The sequence below is a fragment of the Sebastes fasciatus genome, chromosome 1 (genome assembly GCF_043250625.1).
Source record: "Sebastes fasciatus isolate fSebFas1 chromosome 1, fSebFas1.pri, whole genome shotgun sequence".
NCBI classification, from domain to species: Eukaryota; Metazoa; Chordata; class Actinopteri; order Perciformes; family Sebastidae; genus Sebastes; species Sebastes fasciatus.
This window is the reverse complement of record NC_133795.1, coordinates 38480845-38492302: the sequence shown is the minus strand read 5'-3', so window position 1 is coordinate 38492302 and position 11458 is coordinate 38480845. Positions and strand designations below refer to the sequence as shown.

At 43.3% G+C, this 11458-nt stretch overlaps 1 protein-coding gene across 2 annotated transcripts; it reads left to right on the top strand.

Moving 5' to 3' along the window:
* Nucleotides 1–6164: 6164 nt before the first annotated feature.
* On the top strand, nt 6165–11217 carry LOC141774984 (nuclear factor 7, ovary-like). Of its 2 annotated transcripts, none has more exons than XM_074647866.1 (2): nt 6165–6821; nt 9242–11217. In XM_074647866.1, the coding sequence occupies exon 2, from the start codon at nt 9324–9326 to the stop codon at nt 10701–10703; it is 1380 nt and encodes a 459-aa protein (XP_074503967.1). In that variant the 5' UTR covers nt 6165–6821; nt 9242–9323; the 3' UTR covers nt 10704–11217. The 2 variants fall into 2 exon arrangements, with proteins under 2 accessions (XP_074503967.1, XP_074503958.1); XM_074647857.1 differs by having other exon boundaries at nt 6165–6830.
* The last annotated feature ends 241 nt before the right edge of the window (nt 11218–11458 follow it).

The following is an 11458-nucleotide window of genomic DNA, read 5'->3' as shown; positions in this document are numbered from 1 at the left end:
CATGAACAAGCATCGCTCAACACAGTGAGGCGACACACGTCAGCTAAAACCACAATATCACTCTATATTTCAGCTGCTTGGCAGTAATGTTAGCTGACCAGACAAAGGTCTCCATGAATCACTGCTGATCCTAGTGTTGGCTTTTCCTGCTTCAGCCTCCCGACCGCAGCCGGAGGGAGACACCGGTACCCGGTCAGAGACGATAAGGTTTCTCGCTGCGGAGCCCTGTCACTTCACAAGACACGGGAAACCTCTGTTGGTCTGGAGGAGCTGCAGCAGTTATTTCTGCACAAACGTCCACTGTACATTCACTAGATAGTCTCAGAGCTACGAAGTCTTCTGCAGTGTGGAGTGAGCGCGCATGCACGTGAGGTGGAGCGAGCTGAGTGAAGGCAGGCAGGCAGAGGAGCAGAGGAGCAGAGTTCAGCAGACTCCGGCCCTGGAGACCAAAGCTACGGTCTCCCCCGCGTCCTCCGACCGCGGCCAGCACTGTTTAACAGACGGGCTTCACTAGATATAACTTTGCGGTTTTGGTGCTTCCGTGTAGTTTGTGTTGGAGTCTGAGTCTGAACAGCGAAGCCACACACGAGCACGCATGGGACACCGACCCGCAATGATTTATACGTGTAAAAAGTTACAAACAGTACCTTTAAATATAGAAAGCATAAAAAAGGTTGTTGAACTGTGAAAAAAAAGCATGGATGAGGTACATACAGTACTACTGTTTATTCACACAAAAGTATGTTGAACGATAGTACACCTGTCGAGTATGTAGTAAATAGTATGATATTTCGGATGGTCAGAAGAAGCGTTTTTTTCGAGTTGTGTAGTGTCGCCAGGCGGAACTGATGATGGGGGACAGGTGTACCAGTCGGACCTTTAACACTTTGCACTGATGAGGTGCTTCTCATTTCATAATTTTTCGCCTCCTCGTCTCCTCGCTCCTCGATCCTCCGGCTGTGACCCGGAAATCGATCTCAGTCCTCCATCTTGAAGGACGTCCCAATTCATAAAATGTGCATCGAGGAGCGAGGAGCGAGGAGCGAGGATGCACCAGTGCATCCTCCAGTGTTTCCTCCACGGAAGTTTATCACCGACGGACACGCCCCCTTATTGGATATCAGTTATTGATTGGACGCTGCGTCGATCAGACTGATCTGATACATCAACATCACTAGAGTTTCATACCGGAGTGAAGACAGATCACAGATTAACAGTTTTATAGTTTAGTTGTCTTCTGATTCACCGTCTAGTTATAATCTGTGTTAACTGTAGGTGTGAACAGCAGACGGATCATGTTGATGGTGAAGTGTTCCAGCAGCAGAAGGACCTGCAGTCTCTCTGCTTCACACACCGTCACTGAAGGACACTGAGAGGGGTTTATAAAAGCTGACAAATAACAGATCTCAAATAACTTTCTGCATTTATTAGAAAGAGTTTTCTTTTGATGATCTGTTATTTCTCCCGTCAACTTTAATTAAAGATCCAGTTAAAGTCAGAGAGAGAAGGAGAGTCTGTCTTTTACACCTTTTACATCATTTCAGTCATTTCCATTCAGTCACATGAGGCTGATAATTCCTGAGCGTCGGGTTTGATATGAGTTATATCATTTCACTTTTCCCTGAAACATTCAGACTAATACATAACTTCTACTGTCAGAATATCAATAACTACAGACGCTAATAATGAATAAATAATATAAAGTTATTGATCCAGTAGAGATGGTTCCTGGTCCTCTAAGCAGGACTCAGTCCACAGTAGAAATACAGACTGCAGCTGTTATTCATGTGCAGGTGTTTGTTAAACAGGTAACAGACCACAGAGAGGAAACACTGCTGCTCTGATAACTCTGTTTCTTTATTACTATTAGATCAGTTCAGACATAAACAGCTGTTAAAGCTGACTGACAGCTGATCCAGCTGTGATCAGCTGCTGCTGTCATCAGAAACGGACGTCGCTTCACGTGACGCTTCAGAGGAAACGACGTTCCATTGCTCTTAAAACGGCTTTCCTCGTTTCCTCTCTCCTCGCATGGTTTCTTTGCGTCTCTCCATGCTTCCCTGGTGGGAGGGACTAAGACGCAAAAAAAATAGGCAAGTGAAGGAAACAGGGATGCAATTAAGAGCTTTGGCATGCACCCCATGTCTCTAAAAACATATTTCCTCGTTTCCTCTCTCCTCGAGTCTTTTCCTTGCCTCCTCCTCTCGCATCTCCCGTGGGCAGGACAGAGGGTACGTCCCAAAGCTCTTAATTTTCGTTTCCTCGCTCCTCGCTCCTCGCTTGAACCGGAAGTTGTTCTGGTGCGCCATTTTGAAGACCGTCCCAAAGCCCTTATTTGTGCATCGAGGATCGAGGATCGAGGAGCGATGAGCGAGGATACACCAGTCCATCCTCCCCGGAAGTCGTGCAGCTTAAAAGCTCCGCCCCCAGTTACATCTGCCAGGCATTTGAACCATGGCGGCAGAGAAACAGCACAAGTGTAAGTGTCCGGTGTTTAATGTTATTTCATCGTTATTCTGTGAAATAATGTGACGTTAATGCAACGTGTTTACATTTATTTCATCCACAGTCCGTTCAGTTATGACATGACAGCACCTCCTAATGTGTGTATTGTAGAGCATCCGTTATTTATCGGACCTTTGTTAGAATATAAGTGTGTTATGCCAGAGCAAAAGTAACGCCACCAGTATTCACATGGCGGACGCGCAGCTTATTTCAAGAAACAACCTATCATTAATTGTTCTTCATATGATGTGAGGAAAATGATGTGTGACATTACTTAATGTTTCCCATTTCTGATATGTATGAAAAATGTGTCATTTAACAGGGACCGACGAAGACACAAAACGTCTTATTTACCAAAGGACACACAACGACCACCTCTTCACGGGGAAGAGGCACTCTGCAAAGAAGGCGTGGGGGTGAGTTAACTGTTTTACGTCTGTTTTGACCGTGCTATTTCACTGCATTTTGTGGTAATCTATACAATGTCACGCTATCGCAACTGTCCACGTGCCTATTATGTGTGTGCTCTATTTATCATGTGTTATACTTATTATAAATAATCACACTTAAGCTCTTCCCCTCACTTTGCATGTGAGACTCACAGTTGAATATGATCTGACATTGTCACATTAATGAGAGATGCCCTTTTATTAATATTGAACAGAACTATCTTGTGTCTGGGATCAGGGATGCAATAAGTTGACATGTTTTATACTCCACAGGGAAGTCATAAAAATGATGGGCCTGGAGGGAATCCTCACCTCCACGCAGGTCTCCAAAAAATGGGACAATTTAAAACGAAAATACAAGGTGAAATATTGTATTTCTTATGAGCTCAGTTCACTTCCATAAATAAGCATTTGTGGCTATTGTTATTTTACATAATGCCTCACATTGTAGTGTTTTAGTCTGTCTACATATAACTGATAAATCCCTTGTTTGATGTCTTCCAGGAGCTGAGAAATCCACCAACGGGGACGGGGACAGATGGGGGTGAGGCCACGGCAGCCACATGGCCGTGGTTTTCCCTGATGCATGAGTCCATCGGGAGGCGGCCCTCTATCGAGCCCCCAGTCCTGATGGACTCATGTGTCGGGGAAAACCCTGAGCCCGTGGCTGACGTGGTCCCCAGTGGCTCATCATCCAGAGCTGGGTCCGCTACTTGTGGCCAGGCATCTGTGGAGGAAGAGGAATCTGCCCAGCCTGGCACAAGTAGCGGCACCGCGGAGCTGGATGATGAGCCATCCACCTCTACCCGTCCCCCACCCAGAAAGCGGCGGGCCACTGCTGAATTTCCTTGAGGAGGCAAAAAAAGAGGAGCGCTTCGCTGAAACTCAGCAGACGAACAAGCGTTTTTTAGATTTATTTGAGGACTTGGTCCGAAAATCTTAATTTATATTTATTTATTTTGTATTATAAAAGCTCTTTAAGTTACGCATTATTTATTGATTTTATCCTAAATGGGAATATTTAATTTGTTGCCCAATATTATTTGTCCTTTTTATTAAACATTTTAAGTTGTTGAAACTATCTTCACTGTACTTCAAGATTCTTGGTTTGACATTTACTTAATTAACAAAGTTTTCACTTCACAAATTCCTTTTCCAGACTAATGTTCCATGGACAGGAGCAGAACAGTGTTATCATTAAGTTTGCAGTCACAGGAAAGCATTTCCTATAACCTTGAAACACCATAGACCTGTCATAATTTTGAACATTTCAGTGCAAACCTAAATAAATTATACAAATAAAAACAAGCAGACAATACAAGATCTAAGTAAACTGGTAGTGAGATGTTGGGAACAAACTGGAATGACAACTTGTTTACTGCACAAAGCACATGTTCATTTATTTCCTTTACAATCCTCAAGCGTCTTGAGATAACTTCTGTTGTGATTTGATGCTGTACAAAAATAAATTAAATTGTAGATAATGGCACAACAGAACTCAAACTTAAGGCAACTTAAGAATATACATAACTAAAAGAAAAATAGCTTCAAAGCACATGGCTTATCATACAGTGTGGTGGCCCATGTCCCAGGCCTTCATGTCCCCACAGTCTGCAGGTAGTTGTGATCTTGTAGCTCCACAGGGTGCACACGTGGAGCGGAGAGCAGCCCTGCCAGTCGGTCTCGCTGGCCATGTCCGCATCGTTCCCCCCTCACAGGACGTGGTGGAACCACACCAATGTCCCCAGCATCCTCGATGGGCTCCAGGATGTCCCCCGCTGTGAGGCAAATGTTATGCAGCACTGCACAGGCGGTGATGACTGAGGGGACAAAGGTGTGGTCGACCTCCAGAGCCCTGAAGAACAGCATTCTCCAACGAGTTTTCATCATGCCAAAGGCCCGCTCTATAATAGAACGGGCCCTTGGCATGATGCTGGTTGAAGCGTCTCTGTACCCTCCCTCGCAGTGGTTCTCTATATGGGGTGATGATGGCCACAGGTCTTTCCATGCAGGGGTAGCCACCATCACCCAATATATAGTATCCTGCAGAGAATGGGAAAACATAAATTAATAACTTTATAGTAATTGATGAATATTGATACATTGACAACTTATTTAGCCTCACCTGAGGGGGGGTGCAGAGCCTCTTTGTAGATCCTGCTGTTCTTCAGGACTCTGGTGTCATGTACAGAGCCAGGATACCCCACAAATGTGTTAATGAAGAGGCCCTTCCCATCACATACTGCCTGCAATTGTATGGATGGGAAGAGCTTTCTGTTGAGGTAATCCTGGCCATTGGGTCCTGGGGGCGTCTTTATGCAGACATGGCAGCCATCAATGGCACCCACACACTTGGAGAACACTGGACTGTTGGCCAGCCGTGCAAAGGCTTGGCCAACCTCGTCCAGTGCTCCAGCGGTGGGCAGTTTGATGACCTCCTGGCGAAGGGCTGCAATCTCCTCCACTCCAGTGTGCACCAGTCTGCAGACTGTGGACTTGGGGACATGAAAGGCTCGGGACACCACACTGTATGATAAGCCGTGTGCCAGCCAGTATAAAGTAATTAACAGATGCACCTCATGTGACCAGCCTTGTGTGTTCTTTGATGGCAGAATCCTGAGAAGGACCTCGACGGACTGTCTCCCCAGCCTGTAGTCCGCCATGAGGTCCTTCTGGCCATCAAAGAACACAGCAAGGACTGGCACATGAGGATTTAATTGAGCATAAAAAAAAATTGGATCTGCGTTGATCTCCATCTCCATCTACAAAATAAAGGAAAACGGTTACTTCCCACACATAAGTTTGCTAAACTGTGATAGAACTAATCTTACATTAAATGAAACTCATTGGTGCAACCAGTCATGAAACATTACACTTGTGTGATGCTTACCTCTAAACACAGGATAGCCCGCTGCAGCCTTGCTCTCCTGCGCCGTGCATTATGTTGCTGTTGCTGCAGCATATTAAAAAAAGTTGTCGCACAAAGTACTGCAGTTGATGCCATTTTCTTCTGACATTTTCTTTTGTCTATCTGGCACTTATATAGTGCTGGTACCTTCTTCTTCAATTAACCTAAGTTACAGCTGGTAAGGTGTCAACCCACCTAATGACCCTAAATGTGGCTGCTGAAGGGCAGTGATACCATTGAATGGAATTTGAAGAGGTCATTTGCAAGAACTGATCTGTTTTTATTTTCCTACATTGTTTTTTGTGTGCAATCCAGGGCATATTAATCAAACTGGTCATGGGTTGTTTTGATAATATATCTTTTCTCATGAATCTTTTATTTGTTTTTATTGTTATCATTCAAATTTGGCTGGGTGGTTTGTAACACATTTTTCTGTGGTGTGACAAACCCAGAATGCATCTTTCTTTTTACTTTACACGGACTGGACTATTGATGAAATTGGCTTATTCATTATAAAAATGTCTTTTATCTGTTTTTGCAAATTAACTTCATTTATACACTTATTTTGGTCTGCAATTAATGACAGAAATGTAAACACAAGCAAATGTGTCAAACAGAGTTCACAGTTGGCAGGGAGCTATCGTTTGTGAGTGAACACAGAACAGTTAACGCTGTCAGCCGGTCCAGCTGTGCCGCCGTCATCAGAAACGGACGTCGCTTCACGTGACGCTTCAGAGGAAACGACCGTCCCATGTCGCTTAAATCGTATTTCCTCGTTTCCTCTCTCCTCGCATGGTTTCCTTGCGTCTCTCCATGCTTCCCTGGTGGGAGGGACTAAGACGCGAGGAGAGGAGTCGAGGAGAGGAGTCAAGCCGTATAAAAAAACAAATGGGAAAGACCCATAGTTTGGCGGGCTTCGAGCCGACTGAGTCACTCTGGCTGGTACCTCCTGCGAACAAGTTGTTGATGTGAGTAGACTTTCTGTGACAACGTTGCGGTATTCTTGTCGTTGTTGTTTAGGAAGTTAAATAGTAAAATATATAAATATATATATATATGTGTGTGTTTATATGATTCTGGGGCGGTGCTGCAGAGGGTAAGTTAGGGTGCTTTCACAGCAGGGACCCGGATCCGAGTACACTTGTCCCCAAAGTCCAGTTTGTTTGATTGGTGTGAACTCTCCGTACCGTACTCGAGCACGGTTCGTCGATCCGTACTCGAGTCCACATGAAAAGGTGGTCTGGAGTACGGTTCTTGTGGACTCCGGTATAGTTCGCATCAGGTGTAAAAACAACACGAAACACGGAAGTGGACCGCTATTTAACACGAGTAACGTTAGCAGTCAAATAAGACTTTATTTCAACCAAACCAGAGCTGGTGATTGTTGAACAAAAACGACGGTTTTAGTGAGTTTTATTTTGTTTCTGTCGAGTTTGGATGAAGTATTTTACGATGCTCCACCACTGTCACCGGTCCGTTCATCTGTTAATAGTTTGTTTTGTTTTTAACCTAAAAGGGATCCCCATTAGCTGATACCAATGGCACCAGCTAGTCTTCCTGGGGTCCAAAATCAAGTACATTAATTTATCCCATTCCTACTATATACAACATGATATTTGTATATAGTATGTATGTTATAAATGAATGTACTTCATCATCAGAGATGTATAAATTAATAAGAAAGCTAAATACCCATATAAAGAGAAGCTGACAGAAACAAAGGAGTGATATATTACAAAACTGAAGTTAGTTAATGATCTTGATCTTTATTTATTAGGAGGACTTTACAGTCACTGATGAGTCAGCAGTTCAAAACAGTTCTTGAAGTGTAAATAATAAGTGCCACTGCTCTCTTATTCACATGTTTATGTGTGTATCAGCCGATATTAGCATTCACTTTGACTTATTTCTATTTATTCATTATTTCTTTAAGCATATTATACTGTCAGTCATAATCATCTGCGGTTAATATTGCTATTATTATTCTTGGGCTATGCGTCTCCTATAGTAGGCCTATAATACGCCAATAATATTCACACTGGAATATTATAGGGTTACGGTGTTTGTATAAAATGTTAATACTTAAAGTGTTTTCCCGTGTTATTTGTAGTATCTGTCTATAATTTATTATGGAATGTCAGACAGGAGGTGTGTGTGCGCTCTTCATTCAGGTTTTAGGAGCAGTGTCCCAGTCATATTATTGCATATTACTGCACTATATTCATTTTTAACAGTCTCTTCTGCACTATATTCACTTTTTTAATAGTCGTGTATCACCTTGAATTTCCCTCGGGATCAATAAAGTTACTATCTATCTTATCTATCTATCTATATTATACAGAGACACATTCTGAATTTATACACTGAATATAAGATACTAGGAGATATCGGGTTTAGCGGTCCTCCCCAAGAAAATTTCATAGTTTTTGATTTAAAACTATGAAATTTGACATCCTTTTGGACCATTATTATTACTAGTTAAATTATTATTTTGATTATTTATGACAGCCTTAGTCTGAACATTTAATTCTTCTGTAAAATCATATTCTATAAATCAAGTGAAAAATTGTCCAGATATGATGGCAATGTCACTCTCTATTACATAGAGTGATTGATTAACTGTCAGTTACAGTCAGCGTCAATTGTGACCAGTGAAAATAGGTTGGAGATGTGCGAAACTTTGCATAAATAACGTTATGCTGGAGCTGTGAATGTGAATATGGAGCAGCCCAGTCGCACAGCTGTTTGTGAAATAGTCACAAAATTTAATGTATTGATTTGTGTACATAGACACAAATTTAAAAAAAATTCCTGACGTAAGCACGAAATCAATTAGAAAAAAACACAGGAGACCACAATTCAGAGTTGATTTATTTGTCACGTAACCGCCGAACTTTAAAATGCAGAACTTCCAGAGTTATTTAAACCCAAACCAAGTTGATCTATTCTTAAACCTAAGTGAGTAGTTTTATTTTGAAAAGACTAGAGTGGAAATTGACTTGTGCGTCACGTATTGCTGGACATTCGTAGGAAAACGCACAAAAAGTCGTGCTGAGCGTCACAAAAAAAAGGTAAATTCTAAAGTCTATGTACACGAATCGAAAAGGTAAAATTTCGTGACTATTTCACAAACTGCTGTGAGACTGTTGTATGGAGGGCAGAGAAGAGTACCAGCAGCTTGTGAGAAGTTCTTGTACGCAAGAGAAAGTCACGGTACGCCAAGGAGTCAAATGTAGAAGTGCCGACATACAGTGTATACACATCCACAGATTACCTACTTCAAGATGAAAACATGCAGCTGTTTTACTGTTTGAAAGCCTACAACACCTGAGAAAACTAAATATATACTTTTTTTTTTTTTTTTTTTTTCATTTGACAGATTAAATGGATTAATCGAATGATCGGATGATACGCGGACCTTCTAACTTCCCGGTGTGTTAACAACGTCCGTCAGAGAGAAAATGGCCTCTGGATTAGAACAGGATCTCTCGTGTTCGGTTTGTCGGGACATCTTTAGAGATCCTGTCTGCCTGCCATGTAGCCACAGCTTCTGTAGAGTCTGCCTGCAGAGCTGGTGGGGAGAGATACAAACACAGGAGTGTCCACTTTGTAAGAGCGCATCTCAAATGAGAAACCCGCCATGTAACCTGGTACTGAAGAACCTGTGTGAGTCGTTCTTACTGGAGAGATCTTCAGAGACTATCTGCAGTCTGCACTCGGAGAAACTCAAACTCTTCTGCCTGGACCATCAGCAGCCGGTGTGTCTCGTCTGCAGAGATTCAAAAACACACAACGACCACAAGTTCAGACCCATCGATGAAGCTGTACAGGATCACAGAGAGGAGCTGCAGAAGTCCCTGAAGCTCTTACAGGAGAAACTGAAGCTCTTCAAACAAGTTAAAGGAAACTGTGATGAAACAGCAGAACACATGAAGGTCCAGGCCCGACACACTGAGAGGCAGATTAAGGAGCAGTTTAAGAAGCTTCACCAGTTTCTAGAAGAGGAAGAGGAGGCCAGGATGGCAGCACTGAGGGAGGAAGAGGAGCAGAAGAGTCAGATGATGAAGGAGAAGATGGAGGCTCTGAGCAGAGAGATAGCAGCTATTTCGGACACAGTTAGAGCAACAGAGGACGAGCTGAGAGCTGGAGACGTCTCATTCCTGCACAACTACAAGGCTGCAGTGGAAAGAGTCCAGCGCCCCCTGTTGGAGGATCCACAACTGCTCTCAGGAGCTCTGATAGACCAGGCCAAACACCTGGGCAACCTGACCTTCAACATCTGGAACAAGATGATGGACATGGTCTCCTACACTCCTGTTATTCTGGACCCAAACACTGCTGATCCAGAACTCATCCTGTCTGAAGATCTGACCAGTGTGAGATGTGGAGAGAAACAGCAGCTTCCTAATAATCCAGAGAGGTTTGATGGTTACCGCTCTGTCCTGGGCTCTGAGGGCTTCAACTCAGGAACTCACAGCTGGGACGTCGAGGTGGGGGACAGTCCAGACTGGTTCCTGGGTGTGGCATCAGAGTCTGTCCAGAAGAAGGGAAATCTTCCGTGTCATGTATGGAGAATTGGGTTCCTTAATGGTGAATACACAGCAGCCTCCACATTAAGTACCCTCGCTGTCCTCCCAGTGATGAAGACGCTCAGGAGGATCAGAGTTCATCTGGACTGGGACGGAGGAAGACTGTCTTTCTATGATCCTGACACACACCTTCACACCTTCACACACACTTTCACCGCCAGACTGTTTCCATACTTTAACACTTCAGGTAACCGTCTGCTTAAAATCACACCAGTGAATGCCTGCGCAGGAGTTAAACAGCCGAGTCCATAAGTAGCCGTGTAATAAGCGGGATAATGTACAGCTAGCGGGTCGTTGCTGTAGAATAAACCCCTTCGCTTCGTGTCAGGGTGCCGCATCGCCCTGTCAGGGTTTATTTCACAACAATCACCAGCTTGCTGTACTTTATCCCTTACATATCGAATATACCGGTATCTTGCAAAATGAAAGCCATAACGTTAGCCTATCTTTGTGTCTGACTGTAAACTATATCTACTACATTTAGACTTTTGAATCTTATTCTCTGTGCAGTGTTTAGTGTTATCTTTTGACACTTGCCGTAAACAGCCAGCAGGTAGCACTCTTACTCTTTATCCTCCAGAAGTGGCGGCCTTGCTGCACATTCCCATTCCCTATTTCTGAAACTATATGCTGTATGCATTTTTTAATTAATAGTTTACATGCAAAGATTAACTCAGTCAATACTTTATTTAATTTGTAAAGAGATGAGTCCCCTGAGTGTATGTCTCCTCTCAAAGTAGTGCTGTAATGTTGGATGTTACAGAGACTTTGATGTGATGGAATTTTCCATTAATTCCTCTCTTGTTGGTAGAAAGGTCAGAGTGTTTGTCAGAGTGTCCCTCTGTTGGCATTATTAGGTTGGAGTCCTGTCTAGAGGAGCCACTGTTATCTGTACAGCTTGGTCTGTAGTGGAGACCGTAAAGCCAGTCGCTAGGGCAACCAGGGTCAGAGATGCCAGAGGAATGAAGTAAGTCAAAACATGATAAGGGGTAAGACACTGAGCACCG

Coding starts and splice junctions, on each gene's coding strand:
- LOC141774984 (XM_074647866.1), top strand. CDS start 9,324: ATGGCCTCTGGATTAGAACAGGATCTCTCGTGTTCGGTTTGTCGGGAC.